The sequence below is a fragment of the Haliotis rufescens genome, unplaced genomic scaffold, assembly GCF_023055435.1.
Source record: "Haliotis rufescens isolate VD_foot unplaced genomic scaffold, xgHalRufe1.0.p SCAF_18, whole genome shotgun sequence".
Classification (NCBI taxonomy): domain Eukaryota; kingdom Metazoa; phylum Mollusca; class Gastropoda; order Lepetellida; family Haliotidae; genus Haliotis; species Haliotis rufescens.
Window position 1 is genome coordinate 25,590,845 of NW_025963868.1, and position 18,648 is coordinate 25,609,492.

The following is an 18,648-nucleotide window of genomic DNA, read 5'->3' on the forward strand; positions in this document are numbered from 1 at the left end:
CAGCGAGGACCAGCAAGGCAACTGTCAACTTAAATATCCCGAAGTAAAGATTGTTCACATCAACCAACAAAGGACATATGTGAAAGACAATGCTAGTAGATGTGGATGGGGAGCTCATTGCGGGGTGAGGGGCGGTCGGGTAGCCTAGCGGTTAAAGCGTTCGCTCGTCACGCCGAAGACCCGGGTTCGATTCCCAACATGGGTACAATGTGTGAAGCCCATTTCTGGAGTCTCCCGCCGTGATGTTGCTGGAATATTGCTAAAAGCGGCGTAAAACCGTACTCACTCACTCATAACGGGGTGATACCCAGTATCATATTGTAATTCCTGATTGACCATATACTGTATACAGTATTAAGGAATCGAATTGATCGATGTCAACTATATTTTACATGACGATCCGAGTTAACTGCAAATGTATTTTGTTATGAAATATGTCAATCAAACACTTTGCTATTAAAAGCCGTGGTTGAAAACAAGGAGTTTGAAGGGTATATACTTGTATCCACTTTCCGTTGAAATGTAAAAATACAACTGAAAATAACACAATTATATTGTTCATACCCAATATACATGTACAATATTACACTGCAGCCTGGGAATCTTGCCTGTCACACGATTTCCCCATGGAACGTGTTTATACATGTAGGCAGAGACATTACACCAGACGCAGAATTCGTCCGTGGCCTGATTAGTTTAAGTCGGACGATTTACCTGGGAAAAACTGTCTGGTTTTCATACTGTAACCTACTTTAGAACTACATTAAATAGCAATGGATGAAAACAGAAGCAAAAACATTTGAAATGAAAAAACAAAAATCGGAAAAAAACGACAAGCGTAAACATGTACTTAAGTACTGTAATTCGCTATAGTTGATCAACTTTATAATAAACCCAAGCTCCTCACAGCGATAGTCCGTTCGCGGAGCTCTCTATACTATCGCTGCCACCAGACAAAACTCCCCACTGTGATAGGTGGCCCCAACCATGCTTGGAGTTGAACTCGCAACCGAATGACCGTTATGTTTACAAACAAGTGACGACTATCGTGACGCCGAATACACTTATAGCTGCTAAATTACTTTCTTTGTTTGTCAATTTGAATTTTTATTTCATAAAACTATCATCTTTAATTGATATAGTAAGAATGTAAGGGTGAAGTTGGTTGATTTTCCGTTAGTCTGAAATCTCGAACCAATCTGATTATTAAAACAACAAAGTAAATTCATCTGGAAAACATGGTCAGTCGTCGACCTTTTCAAAAAGAAATATGATGGCATTCACAAAGACATAAAAAAGAGTATAAACGTTCCTACATTTGGGGTTAGAAGACAAAATTCAAGATTCTCGTAATGGCCGGGCCCATTCTGGTGGCAACGATGTTACCGAGAGTGTAACGAAGGTGTCACGCGCTGGGAAGGAGCTTGTAATAAACCGATCAAAGGGAGGTAACTCTAAATAACTATCCCTCAACAACAACAATGACGATCACAAGATTGCGAATCCGTTACAGCAAATGTATCAATTTATTGACGCTCTTTGTTATTGTCATGGGTGGTGGTTTCCAAGTAACATGCAAGCTCCTTGCAGGGTACGTTATGCCACATGGAGGAATCGCCCTTGACCCTTCCCACTTCAACACAACGAACACGACATCGAGAGCAGAGGCATGGGAAATACACAAGGCGTGTGTGGCAGTGGGGCAGCAGATAGACGAGATCTCGCCGGATCTCATATTCTTGAGTACACCTCACGGGATTTCCGATTTGCGAAATTTTGTATTTTATTTGAATCCCGAGGCGCAGGGAGGGGCTGATACAGACAACTGTCAGTGTCCCCCGTGTTGTTACAATGTGTCGGTGGGGATGGATGTCAATGTGTCACAGCAGCTTGCAGCGAAGTTTGGATATGACAGAAATGTGTCAGGGATATCTGGCTACGGACCACCAGGTCAAAGCAGCGAACCCTTTCCGCTCAGGTAAACAGTGTCTGTCTGTTTGTTTGTGTGCTTGTTTGTCTAACTCCGGGCCCGTGAAGATCTTTCGTAGAATAGGTCTTCAGCAACCCATGCTTCCCGTAAAAGGCGATTTTGCTGGTCGTAAGAGGCTACTAACGGGATCGGGGGTCAGGCTCGCTGACTTGGTTTATGCTTGTCATCGATCCAAATTGCGTGGATCGATGCTCATGATATCAATCACTGGATTGTCTAGTCCAGACTCGATTATTTACAGACCGTCGCCATATAGCTTGAATATTGCTGAGTGCAGCGTTAGACAACAAACAATTGTAAAAAACAATAGACAGTGTGGGTTCGATTATTGATCAGGGGGTGGGTGACCTTTGCGTACACTAATACAATCAGTGTCAACAGGTTGGTTTGTTGTTCAACACCACATCTAGCAGTATGGCAGCTATAGGACAGCGGTCTGAAAATAATCGCGTCTGAATCAGACAATCCAGTGATTGACATAATGAGCATCGATCTACGCTATTGGGATACAGTGCCATGCATCAACCACTGTGACCTTTAAATAATCGAGTCTGGACCAGAAAATTGTGAGCAACGATTATTTTCAGACCGCTGTCCTATAGTGTGTGTGGGTGTGTGTGTGTGTGTGTGTGTGTGTGCTTGGACAAGTCCGGACTAATGCCTATTTTATAGTGAGACTGAGATACCATGCTGCAGTTTAATATGAATACCCCACTCAGACACTTTATTCTGACTCCGAGCCGACCAGTCCTTGTTTTAGCCTGTAATACCGAGCGCCAGACAGGGTAACAACAAGTATCATCTTTGGGGGTCTTTTAGTATGACGCGCCCGGGGTCCGAACCGGGGACATCCGCCTCCGTGGTCTAGAGGTAGAGCGTCCGCCCGGAGAACGGCAGGTCCGGGGTTCGATCCCCGGCCGCGTCATACCAAAAGAAGTTAAAAGATGATACTTGTTGTTACCCTGTCTGGCGCTTGGCGTTAAGGGGCTAAAACAAGGACTGGTCGGCTCGGAGTCAGTATACTGTGTCTGAGTGGGATATTCATGTTAAACTGCGGCAAGGTATCTCAATGGGCTAGCACTTTAAATCGGCATCAGTCCCGACTAGTACAAGCACCACCCCCCACCCCCACCCCCATCCCCCCCACCCCCCCTCCCCCCCACACACGTGTATATAAGTGCAATAATCTTGGTTGGACGCGACGTTAAACACAATTTCACCTTACCTCGACCGGGGACGGACGCTCTACCATTAAACCAAATCAGTCAACCTAGCCACAAATGGCAAGGGAACCAGGACACATTTAAACATTTTCAGCACTGTTTTATCATGGCTTTTGTACAAACTGTATCTTTTACTGAAGATCCATTACATATTTTTGATATAATCAGAACCCTGAGACTTTCCCCCTTGCAGATCATAGTCAATATGAAGATGCGCACAAAAAGCATTTTAAAGGCGCTTCCACGAATCTTCCTTTTGTGTCCATGACCCGTTCAGACTGACTGACCTATGGAATGAGCTGGAGAGGTGAACGTCAAGAGATGCCGCCATTACCGTACGGTGGTGGACATGTTGTGGCCAAATACAGTAAATAATGAGCCACACGTTCAAGCTTATTACTGACTGAGCAGTTTGCGGGAATGTCCTTAATGAGAATATTGACACATGCGCCAAGACCACAATGTTCGAGACGAAGTTTGGAAAATATAACCTCTTCTCTCCGACTGTGTAATGGAGATCGCGACTCTTTAATGATGTGTTGAAGAAGATGTTTATTTTCCTAATCACGCTGTTGGGATAGAGTAGAGGAAACTACATACAGCCATATACAGAGGTAGTGATATAGTGAGTGAGTGAGTGAGTGAGTGAGTGAGTATGGTTTTACGCCGCTGTTAACAATACTCCAGCAATATCACGGCGGGGGACACCAGAAATGGGCTTCACACATCGACCCATGTTGGGAATCGAACCCGGGTCTTCGGCGTGACGAGCGAACGCTTTAACCACAAGGCTACCCGACCGCCCCGGTAGTGTTATAGGGGGGCACGGGTGGTTCAGTTGTCTAAGGCGCCGCGATTCGCTGTGCAGAGTTGCGTCCCTTGGGCACGCCAGAAACCTATGATTGTGGGTTGGAATCCCGGTTCGCCCCGATTATGTTTCAGGTTTGTCAGCACCATACCCGTGCTCGTGGGTTTCACCGAAGTGGTAAACGTCTGAGACCTGCATCACTTCGGGCTTTCCTCCCACATTAAGCTGACACGCCGTGATATAACTAGAATAATGTTAAAAGCAGCGTTAAACCCAACTCACTCACTGTTAGTGTTGTATCACGGCATGTCAGCTTGATGTGGGATTACAGCCCAAATAATGATGCAGGTCTCAGGCGTTTACCACTATGGGGAAACTCGGGGCGAACCGGGATTCGAACCCAGGGTCATAGGTTCCTGGCACATCTAAGGGACGCAACTCTGTACAGCCCACACTAATGACACAAACAGTGGTTGACAGGACCCTTTATGTGAAATACTGTTTTCAACATTTGAAAATTCACCCTGAGGTGACTATTACTGTTTCTATAGTTTGTTTTTAACAACTGTCTGGTGAGGGAGGAGGGAGGTGATATTCTAGTGTATGAGGTTCCAAATCAAGGAAGTAAACTTTACTCAAATGTTCAACTTGATCTCTATAGCCACGCCTCTCACTCTTTAAACTAAAACAGGGGTAGCCTAGTGGTTAAAGCGTTGGCTCGTCACGTCGGAGACCCGGGTTCAATTCCCCAAATGGGTACAATGTGTGAAGCCCATTTTCCGGTGTCCCCCGCCGTGATATTGCTGAAATATTGCTAAAAGCGGCGTAAAAACATATTCTATAAAATTATAAGAGTCGATCCGCGTCCACGACTGGGTGCTGCAAACCTGAAACACTACGAATAACATAGCGTCCATAGCGTGTCCAAAAAGTTATAATCTCGTGCAAAAACGAAGTATGATTTTGAAAAAGTCATTTCCAAACAGTGTTCAATTAATTTTTGTAACATAAGGACCAAGAACAAATTAAGGGGCAGATATAACATGAGAAACTTATTTCGAAAAGCTTATATGATGGAATATATATATGAATGTTGAACACGCTGTACATTTCAGATGGGGAGAGGTGATCCCCCTTCACTTCGTGGGTGGCCCCGCCCTGTCTAGATCCCGGGTGGTCATCCTGTCACAGCCCAGTCGCCGCTACACGGATCAGGTCACCATGATCCCCGAACTCCTGAAAGTAGGTCAATACACAGTACAGTCAAACATCGTTATAACGTACTCCTTTAATGTGAGCAACCTCACCTGAGTGTATCGTTCCATCCGTCCGTGCGTGTGTGCGTGCGTCCCGAAATCGTTTCCGGAGCATAACTCATAAACCGTTAAAGATTTCTCTACGAAACTTTGCATGTCTATCAGACTCATGCTGAACCGGTGCCTTTTGCTATTTAAGAATTTTAGAAACAATTATTTTTACGTTTCCATGGCAACAAGTTGGACTTAGGGTCTATAAGGGTGCTGTTCGTTTCCGGAGCGTAACTCAAAACCCGTTAAATACTTTCTTACAAAACTTTGCATGTTTACAAAACACATACTGAACTGGTGGCTTTAGCTTTTTAGGAATTTTATATATTTTTTATTGTCCCCCGCCGCGCGAAAGCGCGAAGCGGGGGATATAGTATTCACGACCGTCCGTACGTACGTCCGTCCGTCCGTACGTCCCACCTGTTTGTTGCCGCGATATCTCAAGAACTAAACACTGGATTGTCTTCATATTTGGAACTATGGTGTATATACAGACTCCGCAGACACCAGTCGGTTTTGGTGACCTTGACCTCATTTTGAAGGTCAAAGCAGGTAAATCTGCTTTTGGAGTTGGAAAACGGTGTTGCCGCGATATCTCAAGAACTAAACACTGGATTGTCTTCATATTTGGAACTATGGTGTATATACAGACTCCGCAGACACCAGTCGGTGTTGGTGACCTTGACCCCATTTTCAAGGTCACAGCAGGCAAATCTGCTTTTGGAGTTGGAAAACGGTGTTGCCGCGATATCTCAAGAACTAATCGCAGGATTGTCTTCATATTTGGAACTATGGTGTATATACAGACACCACAGACACCAGTCGGTTTTGGTGACCTTGACCCCATTTTCAAGGTCACAGCAGGCAAATCTGCTTTTGGAGTTGGAAAACGGTGTTGCCGCGATATCTCAAGAACTAAACACTGGATTGTTTTAATTTTTGGAACTATGGTGTATATACAGACACCGCAGACACCAGTCGGGTTTGGTGACCTTGACCCCATTTTCAAGGTCACAGCAGGTAAATCTGCTTTTGGAGTTGGAAAACGGTGTTGCCGCGATATCTCAAGAACTTATCGCTGGATTGTCTTCATATTTGGTACTATGGTGTATATACAGGCGGGGGACATTTCGTCACTTTGTGACAAATACTTGTTATTTACGTTTCCATGGCAACAAGTTGAACTTAGGTTCTATAAGGGTGTGTTCGTTTCCGGAGCGTAACTCAAAAACCGTTAAATACTTTCTTTAATTACTTACATAACTTTGCATATCTACCAGGCACATACTGAACTGGTTCCTTTTAATATTTAGCACTTTTAGAAGTTTTTGTTGTGTGATATTTCATATTAAGGAGTTTTAGAAATGTTTATTTTAGAATTTCCATTGCAGCTATTTTGATATGGGCCATGACGTGTTAAATTGTGTGTGTGTGTGTGTTGGGGGGGGGGGGGGGGGGTTATAGATGACTTCGTCGACTATACGCCTGTTCGTTCAGAGTTTTTTGTTTTGATTATTTACAGACCGCCGTCATATAGCTGGAATATTGCGGCGTTAAAAAACAAAAACAACGAAACATCAGACGTGGATTGGAATGTTTTAAAATGGTATCACCCGTTAACCGTTAAGTTAATGAAATGTTTGAAATCATATGTAGACAGTTTAATTGATAAGGCATCAGATATTTTTTCTACAGAGGACTAGATGATTGTGTGATTGTTTAGTGTAAGGTATATGTACATGTAGTGTTCACGTCTGTGCAGGTTCCGACCTATACGCGTACCTGGAAGGGCTACCAGAACGAGTAGTGATGATCATCAGTGCTGACCTCGCTCACACGCACCTGCCTGATGGACCCTACGGCTACTCCAATACGTCGGAGCCTTTTGATATGGTAAGGCATCTTTGAATTTTCCGAAATGATGCCTCCACTCGATACGTCAGTCCGAGACCCGTGAAGATCCGGGGTAGAATAGATCTTCAGCAACCCAGGCTTGCCGTAAATGGCGACTATGCTTGTCGTAAAAGGCGACTAACGGGATCGGGTGGTCAGGCTCGCTGACTTGGTTGATGCATGTCATCGTATCCTAATTACGTGGATCGATGCCCATGGTGTCAATCACTGGATTGTCTGGTCCAGACTCGATTATTTACAGACCGCCGTCATATAGCTGGAATATTGCTGAGTGCGGCGTTAAACAAACAAACAAACAAACAAACAAACAAACAACAAACCAACCAACCGATGCGAGGAACAGGTGGTCAGGCTCGGTGACTTGGTTGATGGCGAAGATCATCGCTCTGTTATGTACAGGCTGCCGTCATTTAGCTGAAATATTGCTGAACGTAGTGTTCAACAACATACAGACAAACAAACAACAAACAAACAAACGTCAGAAGGTGGGTTTGGTTTAACGCTGCCCTGACCAGTGGTTTACATGGTGTCATCACCCGTGAAGATCCGGGGTAGAGTAGGTCTTCAGCAACCCATGCTTGCCTTAAGAGACGACTATGCTTGTCGTAAGAAGCGACTAACGGGACGGGATGGTCAGACTCGCTGACTTGGTTCGATCCACAATATGTCAATCACTGGATTGTCTGGTCCAGACTCGATTATTTACAGACCGCCGTCATATAGTTGTAATATAGCTGAGTGCGGCGTTAAAAACAACCAAACAAACAACAACAAAAACAATCCCCGTCAGCACATTGGTAGAGCTTACGTTCGTTTGTCCCACCGGAGACTATGCATGTCATCGATCCCAATCGTGGATCGATGCTCATGATATCAGTCACTGGATTGTCTGGTCCAGTCTAGATTATTTACAGACCGCCATCATATAGCTGGAATATTGCTGAGTGCGGCGTTAAACAACAAACAAACAAATAATAGATCAGTTCGTACAATCCGAAGTTCGTTATTCAGATGAAAAAGAACCACTAAGTACCTATGGATAAGGCATTACATTCGTTATAACCGACTATTTGCAATAACCGGAGTTGACTGACTACTTTATCCTTCCAGGCTGTAGGTGAGTGGGCGGGGTCACTGGACGAGCAGGCGCTACTGGTCACTGCCTCGCATTTGGTGGACAGTGCTCTCTCGTGTGGGTACACAGGCCTTGTGATGATGCACGGGGTGTTCTCTGCAGGAGGTCTGTTGTCATGGCAACCGGATCTCCTTGTCAACCACCACCCAAGTTACTACGGTATGATGGTTGCGTCGATCACAAGACGAAATATCGTGCAGATGCCCTGAATATACATTTGCAAAGTCAATATTGTACAGAATTAGAAGAATATTAATACTGGGTGAACGCCATGATCTCTTAACACCGTCGAGTGTATGTGATAAAACTGATTAAATGCTTTGTTGATAAAGTTTGTTTGTTTGTTGTTTAACGCCGCACTCAGCAATATTCCAGCTATATGACGGCGGTCTATAAATAATCGAATCTGGACCAGACAACCCAGTGATTGATATCATAAACATCGATCCACGCAATTGGGATCGATGACATGCATCAACCAAGTCAGCGAGCCTGACCACCCGATCCCGTTAGTCGCCTTTTACCACAAGCAAAGTCGCCTTTTACAGCAAGCATGGGTTGCTGAAGACCTATTCTACCCCGGATCTTCACGGGTTCTTTGTTGTTAAAACTATTAGCATTGTTGTTGTATGTCAGACTGATCTTATGTAGCAAAGTGCGTTAAACAACAAACCATACCATAAAAAGGCACTTTTACAGCTAAAATGATTCGTGTGTAGCCATGCATTCAAGAAAAGGCCTATCGCCTGAGGCATCACGAAACATGTCTCGAGGTGATGACCTAACACTAGCCCCTGCATTCTCTCGGTGGAAATGTCTCCTGAGCTGGGGCTGGTCCCAATATATTGCTGTTATTGTACTTTGTAGAAATAGGCGTTACTGGGGTAGCAATTAACATAATTATATATAATGCCAAATGAAAGCTATAAAACGGCATGAGTTTTGGAAGGTTGGGATGTTAGTGTCAAGTTTGTTTGTTTGTTTGTTGTTTAAAGCCGCACTCAACAATATTCCAGCTATGTAAATAATCGAGTATGGACCAGCCAATCCAGTGATTGATATCATGAGCATCCATCCACGCAATTGGAATACGATGACATGCATCAACCAAGCCAGCGACCCTGACCACCAGATCCCGTAAGTCGCGACAGGCGTAGCCGCCGTTTACGGTAGGCATGGGTTGCTGAAGACCTATTCTAACCCGGATCTTCACGGGTCTTTTAGTATCAAGAAGCGTCCGCCCGGAGAGCGGAAGGTTCGGTGTTCGATCCCCGACCGCGTCATACCAAAAGACGTTAAAAGATGGTACTTGTTGTTACCCTGTCTGGCGCTCGGCATCAAGGGGCTAAAACAAGGACTGGTCGGCTCGGAATCAGTATACTGTGTCTGAGTGGGGTATTCATGTTAAACTGCGGCATGGTATCTCAGTGAGCTAGCACTATAAATCGGCATCAGTCCGGACTAGTACAAGCAGCCACACACCCACATACACGTGCATACACGTCGCTATATAAGTGCAATAATCTTGGACGCGACGTTAAACCCAATTTCACCTTAGTATCAAGAAATATTTCTTGCTAAAGAGTGGATCTGAGTATTTGACTCAGCTAACCGTGTTGTGCCCCTAGGACGTCTGTCTTGTTCACTGGTTTGTTATTCAGGCGAATTTTCTCCATGAGGGCACTTTCGTATCGGATGGATGTCGACGTTGCAAAATGTCAGATATTCATGCATGGATGCCTTCAGACAGGTTCCAACTTCAAACCAATGACACGATTACCTTCACCTGAGAGTACTATGGATGCTTCTCGTCCATCTGACCGTAGCCACATGTAGTCAGTGGAATGATTCTTATTCACCCAGTTTCATCAAATGTAATGGTGTGGAAGCCCTGACTGTGATGGTCATGAATGGTGCGGAGATACTGTGGTTGGTTGGTTGGTTTGTTGTTTAACGCCGCACTCAGCAATATTCCAGCTATATGACGGCGGTCTGTAAATAATCGAGTCTGGACCAGACAATCCAGTGATTAATTTCATGAGCATCGATCCACGCAATTGGGATCGATGACATGCATCAACCAAGTCAGCGAGCCTGACCACCCCATCCCGTTAGTCGCCTTTTACGACAAGCATAGTCACCTTTTACGGCAAGCATGGGTTGCTGAAGACCCATTCTAGCCCGGATCTTCACGGGTCCGGAGATACTGTGACCTCATAGACAGGAGGGAATATTTGTCTCTGAAAACCTACGTGAAGTGTACTGAAAACAGTTCTCGTTGAGAGCAATAATTAATGTAGTCCGGGAAACATAATTTGTGTCTTAGTTTCCACCCTAGTCCTGCACCATTGCCGTGGAATATATTTATTTTATGAAAAATAAATAAATCTAGAAACGCATACAAAAGCAAGTCTAGCAAGCTCAAGCTAGCTCTATTCCACAAATCGGCATAGGGATTTTTAAAAAAATTTTTAGAGTCAAGAAGGATATTGTGTAATATAAGATTTCAGAGACTAAATGTTAGTCTATTTCCACCCGAATTCTACTACATGTCAGAGGAACCTCCTGATCATAAAGCTTTTACATTGTACGCCTTATCACCCCTGCACAAAAGTTGTCGAATATCCTTTTACCTACCGGTTTTTGTTTTTGAGACGACCCCTACCTTCATTGTAAAATTTATGATACCGTTCCATTGTTGGTATGGAAGCCCCAGTGTTTAGGCAGTTCGGCTAATAGATGGTTTCCCGCTATCTCTCTCAAGCGTAAAGACCTTGTAAACATCTCCTACTGCAGACTCCATGCCGTGTACCATGGCTATGGCTTTGCTCGTATAATACAACATGCATCATGGGAGCAGTGTTGACAAAACAAACGGTGCTTCATTTTGTTATTTTCTTATATGCTCAGCTAGCATGTTCTCTAATTGACTTTTATGTGGATCAGATGTTTCATTAATAATAACTTTTATTATTATTATTTTTATTATTATTATCATTATATTATTATTATTATTACGGAGTCCCATGTGCATAATTCTATAGTCCGTTTCAGACTTCCCTCATTGGACTTACAACCCGTGAGTGAGTGAGTGAGTGAGTGAGTGAGTTGGGTTTAACACCGCTTTTCACAGTATTCCAGTTACATCACGGCGTGTCAGCTTAATGTGGGAGAAAAGCCCGAAGTGGCGCAGGCCTCAGACGTTTACCACTTCGGTGAAACCCACGAGCACGGGTATGGTGCTGACAAACCTAGAAACATAATCGGGGCGAACCGGGATTCGAACCCACAATCATCTGGCGTGCCTAAGAACGCAACTCTGCACAGCGAATCGCGGCGCCTTAGACGACTGAGCCACCCGTGCCCCCTACAACCAGTGAAGATTCGGGGTAGAATAGGTCTTCAGCAACCCATGCTTGCCGTAAAAGGCGACTATGCTTGTCGTAAAAGGCGACTAACGGGATCGGGTGGTCAGGCTCGCTGACTTGGTTGATGCATGTCATCGATCCCAATTGCGCGGATCGATGCTCATGATGTCAATCACTGGATTGTCTGGTCCAGACTCGATTATTTACAGACCGCCGTCATATAGCTGGAATATTGCTGAGTGCGGCGTTAAACAGCAAATAGTCAATCAAAAATAATCATTGGACTAAATCTGAACCGGCTGATTTCGTTTGAATTTTTCTCCTGTAAAATTGTCGATAGGACTCCTTGTGAGTTAATTACTACAAACCACAGGTAGGTAGATCGGTAGTTACATGATACTTCAATAGGAACAGTCTGTAAAGCATTATTTCTTGTTTTAACGGACAAAACGCAATTTTGGAGCATTTCCGACAGTAACTTTTTAGTCCTAGTTTTGTTTTAGTCTTTGTTTTCCTCGTTCAAAATGGAAAATATTTAATGATTTTATTATCATATTTACCAATGATCAAATAATTGGGAGCGTAGGAAACAGGATAAATCTAACCTTGTCATAGCATAACACAACATTTGTCATCTATGAAAGTATTTACCGTTACTGTTCACGTTTTCGTTCATGACCTTCTTTAAAAAAATTAATTTGGCGGCCAGAAGATGCATACATTTCAAACGTTGGTCAAATGGACGACACGTTTATTTCCCAACCTGCATAAATTTGGGAAATACTGTCCATTCGTGTGGTGCTAAAAGACGTTAACAGATGGTACGTGTTGTTACCCTGCCTGGCGCTCGGCATTCAGGAGCTAAAACTCCAACTGCGGCATGGTATCTCAGTGGGCTAGAACGGCATTAGTCAGGACTAGTACAAGCACACACACACACACACACACACACACACACACACACACACACACACACACACACACACACACACACACACACACACACACACACGGGCATGCACCTCACTATGTAAGTCCAGTAATCTTGAACGCGACGTTAAACCCCACCCCACCTCACCTCACCTCACCTCACCTCACCTCACCTTGAATTCCCCAGGGGTTGACCTACTGTGAGCCATACATGTACAACGATACGAAGACTTGCTCAGCGTTAGATCTGTATATGTTATTCATTAATTGCTGTGATAAAGAAAAAAACCTAAATCGTTTATTTCACATGGATGTGATTTATTACCAGTTGTGGGGAATATCCTATTCAGCACAATTATGTTATAGAAAAATCATAATTATGCCAACGAACACTATCCATTTCGTTGAATGTTTTTTTGTTATATTCAAGCCATTTCGAACCATAAACAATTTACCTGAGTGACTCGATTAAATCTGCTCCACGCCGGGACAAAGCCCTGATTGTCATTTAGCTTTGAATTATAAGCATCTGTCACACATCGCGTGATTTCTACCAAGTTATATAAATAAGGTGGCGGCTTCAAAAGATTGCACTACTGATGCTACCTAATTAACTGTTTCTAGGGCACATGTTCTCAAACGGTTAGGCTATTTTTTTATTTATTTGTTGAACACATTTCTAATGACAGAAGGACACCTTTCAATTTTCCGCAGCAACTATTCCAACAAATACACGTGGCCACACATGAACTCGGCTCTTTAATACAATGTGACCCATGAAGATCCGGGGTAGAATAGGTCTTCGACAACCCATGCTTGCTGTAAAAGGCGACTATGCATGTCATCGATCCCAATCGTGTATCGATGTTCATGATGTCAATCACTTGATTGTTCGATCCCCAGCCGCGTCATACCAAAAGACGTTAAAAGATGGTACTTGTTGTTACCCTGTCTGGCGCTCGGCATTTAAGGGCTGAAACAAGGACTGGTCGGCTCGGAGTCAGTATACTGTGTCTGAGTGGGGTATTCATGTTAAACTGCGGCATGGTATCTCAGTGAGCTAGCACTATACATCGGCATCAGTCCGGACTAGTACAAGCAGCCTCACACACACACACACACACACACACACACACACACACACACACACACACACACATATACTTCCATGCACGTGGCTATATAAGTGCAATAAACTTGGACGCGACGTTAAACCCCATTTCACCTCACCTCACCTCACCAATCACTTGATTGCCTGGTCCAGACTGGATTATTTACAGACCGCCGTCATGTAGTTGGAATATTGCTGAGTGCGGCGTTAAACAACAAACAAACAAACAAACATAATACCCTGTCAGTTGTCAAGCAACAGTCTGTTTTATATAATGGGGATATTTGATTTTATTTTTTTGGTGGCAATACAAATAACTGACGCTCAACATTTAAATTGACGCTCCGATGACCGAGAAACATTTACCTGTTTTGGGCCTGCTTTATTAATAGTTATGTCCCACATATTCACCGGCTTCTCGCATTCATTTGAGCATTTACGTTTATGTAGGGAAGTAGCTATAGCATACGCTGGGAGCGACAACGAAGGGTGACACCGCTCGTGATTCATCTGTGTCGTATTCAAGCAAACGGGATTGTTTCTGTGAGTACTTCGGGTCATTTACGTGACACGCTTTACACATTTCATCTCTCTAATTATTCTCCACGCCTTCAATTTAAGATTTGCCGATTTGCTTAGTATTTTATTTGTCGAATGTGTTCATGAACAGTCAAATATGTGACGCATAATTATATCTGTTTCGGGTTCTGGCGACATGTCCATGATAAGCCGATTAAGAAATAGGAGGGAAACGACGACCATTCACGTTTTATCTTGTTTCACATCTTCTTAAATATTGGAAGGCCTGTCATCGCTGTGTTTCAGGGCTGCGCGCACACACACACACACACACACACACACACACACACACACACACACACACACACACACACACACACACACACACACACACACACACACACACACACACACACACGCACAGTCACGCACATACACGCATACACACACTCACACACACACACACACGCACACACACACACACACACACACGCACAGTCACGCACATACACGCATACACACACTCACTCACACACACACACACACACGCACGCACACACACACACACACGCACAGTCACGCACATACACGCATACACACACTCACACACACACACACACACACACACACGCACGCACACACACACGCACAGTCACGCACATACACGCATACACACACTCACACACACACACACACACACGCACGCACGCACGCACACACACACGCACAGTCACGCACATACACGCATACACACACACACACACACACACGCACACACGCACAGTCACGCACATACACGCATACACACACTCACACACACACACACGCACGCACGCACGCACGCACGCACGCACGCACGCACGCGCGCGCGCGCGCGCAAAGTCACGCACAGACACACACATACACGCATACACACACTCACACAGAGACACAGACACGCATACTCACACACAGGCACAGACACGCATACACACACTCACATACAAGCACGCATACAGACACTCGCACACACATACGCACTCTAACGTACACACTCACACGCAAGCACATACACACACACACATTTTGTCAAGCCTACTGAACATGTTGACGTATATAAGAAACATAACTAAATTATTTGCTGACGTGTTTTAAACCCCCAAAATGTCAATTAACAGAAATTGTAGTCGGAATTATAGGCTACTATTTTTGTACTGTAAATGCACTGTAAATCGTCAACTAAAGTAACAACAACAGTGAATGTCGTTAGGCTGGAGTGTGTTCGGATCACTGCAGTGGTCGCAAATCTTGCAAAACGCTAAGGTTTTCATACTGATATAACATATTTCAGAATTACCCTGGTGTTGGCACGATATTTGTGCAAATAAACAGAAATAACAGTTGCGCCTTTAACCTTTTCATTTCAGTAAATTTAAATATATGGAAAATATGCAAGGTATAAAAATATAATTTGTTTTCTAACAATATTCTATAAGAACCAATTTGAAACCCAGTGCTTGATATTTACATAACTAGATTTGTGGAACTGGCCTTCTTTTTAGTGCTGTTTGGTAAAATAAAGGTTTGCAAAACGACCTCTCCAATTGATCACAGCGCACGCAACATTTACGGGTTTATTGCAGAAACCAGTCTAATTACAATCTGATAATTTACTGATACATTCCTGATTCATAAAAGTTGCGTTAAAAAACCCTAAACAATCTTATTTTAATACGATACATTTCTATCACAGATCGCTTGTCAGAGTTGTTAGTTGGGTTTAAAGCTAAACTGAATTTAATTAAAAGTTAAATAGGAGTGTCACTTTGATGTGGGAGAAATGTCTGAATGATGCAGGTATTAGACGTTTTTTGTTTGTTTGTTTTGCTGTTTAACGTCGAAAATAGCGATATTTCAACTATATCACGGCGGTCTGTAACTAAAAGAGTCTGGACCACACAATCCATTGATTGACATCATGAACACCAATCTATGCGATGACAGGCATCAACCAAATCAGAAAGTCTGACAACCCGATCTCGTTAGTCGCCTCTTACGACAAGCATGGCATGGGAAACTGAAGACCTACTCTAAACTCGGGGCTTTACGGGGCTTTTTAGACGTGTACCAGTTTGGTAAACTCACGGACATTCCAGCTATATGACGGCGGTCTGTAAATAATCGAGTCTGGACCAGGCAATCCAGTGATTGACATCATGAGTATCTATCCACGCACTTTGGATACGATGACAGCGAGCCTGACCACTCGATCCCGTTAGTCGCCTCATACGACAAGCATAGTCGCCTTTTACGACAAGCATGGGTAGCTGAAGTCCTATTCTACCGCGGATCTTCACGGGTATTGTTTAGCTTATATTGTTCTATATGTTACACAAACCAGTATATTATTTATACACTGTTCGTTAATCTTATAATTCAAGTTTTCTATCCCACAAAACTAAGTAAAATCATCTTTCAGCAAAGAATATTGCATCAATCGTACTGGTGTTTTTGTAACAAACACTACCTGATTGTCTTAAATGGAAACGAAAAGGTCAGATTTTTTTAACGTCAAGGAGTTGTGTCGCATAGCATCAGAACTGTGAAGATCCGGGTTAGAATTGATCTTCAGCAACCCATGCTTGTCGCAAGAGGCGACTAACGGGATCGGGTGGTCAGGCTTGCTGACTTGGTTGATGCATGTCATTTTATTCTATATAATTGTCTGGTCAAGTTTGCCGCCAATTTTCTGGAACATTGCTGAATGCGGCGTTAAACAACAAACAAAGAATCAAACGCATGGTATCATCGCATTGGACAATCAAAATGTTTATTATGAAAACAAGCAACTTCTTTTCAGATAAAGCAAAATTGTATTCTTAATATCGTCGTTTGGGCTTTCACGTGCGATGGTGGGTTTATCTGAAGTACCATTGTGAGACCTGTCCAACCGTACCACACTGACCGAACTAGTTAGTGAAGTTTACTAGTTAGTGTCCATTCCAACACGAACACGAACATGTTAGTAGACTTTACTAACCAGTTAGTAAGTTTTTGAAAATTAGGCTTAAGTGGCCTTTTGTAGATAAGTACAATTTACTATGGATTGCTGTCAATCTTCAACAAAATCTTCTCACAATTGTCCACGTTTTACTACACGTTAGTAAAGTCTCGTTTCTTGGTCATTTTGCGATCCCTGTAGACAGCTACTGAATACAATTTGAAAAAAACCCAAGGAAATAACAAATGACATAAACAATACAGATAATGATTTTCACTGGTATTTTAAGTTTACTTACACAATTCTAAGAAAAATTAATTGACAGGTAAAATGTACAAATATTGTGTTACATTAGCAAACTTAAGAAACCTTCCTTCTTCGTCGAATACATGCTCTAAAAAACTAAATTTTGTCAGTCATAAAAGAATTACATAAACGTTACAAATCCAATATATACTTAACACACCGACTCATAATTACTTCCTTGTTGTCTCAAAATCGCGAGCGTGACACTGACCATAGAAATTACTATGTTCTTCGAAATGAAATGTATTTTTTACCAACATGGTTATTCTTTACAAACAGGGTATTATGGAAATTGAATTAAATAGATTTTTTTTTACTCCTTGCAAGAACTCATTTTGGCCCAAAAGCGTCGACTACACATGATATTATTCCCACACCGAAATAACATAATATCATATATTAACTTTTTATCTAACCATATGTACTTGCATTTATCAACACACGTGAAACGTTTTATCTTTTCGCATGAAGAATCAATTTAATAGTGCACTGGCATTTTCCTTTATAATACCATAGCCAAGGTTTTGTTTATGTATAATAGTTAACCAAATATGATACCATCAGCGGTGTTTTGATATTGCTGATATAGTCACATATGTTTACCCGATAAATATTGTTTCCTGACAATTGATATTCCCCAAGACAATACACAAGCTGTTTCCACTGAACAAGGACTTAGCACCAGGGAGCAGACCTATCGTTATCTATGTGCGTAGTAAGCACGAGATTGTTCTTGGGGTTTTACGAGTTTGTATAATGAATTCGTGTTCGGATATACATTTATTATCACTATACCCTGTTATACAACATTGAAGATGCTTTTAAATTCCTGTGGGAGTTTTGTTTCCCTTTTTGATGTTGTGATATGATGTGAAAGAATTTTTTTCAAGAGAATTAATATTTCGAACAATTTCACTTATCTGAGGCGATACCACATGTGTACAACATTGAAGATGCTTTTAAATTCCTGTGGGAGTTTTGTTTCCCTTTTTGATGTTGTAATATGATGTGAAAGAATTTTTTTCAAGAGAATTAATATTTCGAACAATTTCACTTA

At 42.8% G+C, this 18,648-nt stretch overlaps 2 protein-coding genes across 3 annotated transcripts in view; both read left to right on the plus strand.

Moving 5' to 3' along the window:
• The first annotated feature begins 1,443 nt into the window (after positions 1-1,443).
• LOC124132939 (protein CA_C1420-like) lies at positions 1,444-8,708 on the plus strand. The gene is made up of 4 exons (XM_046497120.2): positions 1,444-1,978; positions 5,137-5,267; positions 7,091-7,221; positions 8,353-8,708. The coding sequence occupies exons 1-4, from the start codon at positions 1,482-1,484 to the stop codon at positions 8,584-8,586; spliced, it is 993 nt and encodes a 330-aa protein (XP_046353076.2). The 5' UTR covers positions 1,444-1,481; the 3' UTR covers positions 8,587-8,708.
• Positions 8,709-14,211: 5,503 nt separating this feature from the next.
• The window catches only part of LOC124132935 (multidrug resistance-associated protein 1-like), an 85,360-nt gene continuing 80,923 nt past the window's right edge, over positions 14,212-18,648 (plus strand). Inside the window, exon 1 of one of the 2 annotated variants that reach the window (XM_048398474.1) lies at positions 14,212-14,329. The gene's annotated coding sequence lies outside the window, so the exon portion shown is untranslated. The remainder of the gene's footprint in view (positions 14,330-18,648) is intronic. The other variant, XM_048398475.1, reaches the window with a different exon arrangement.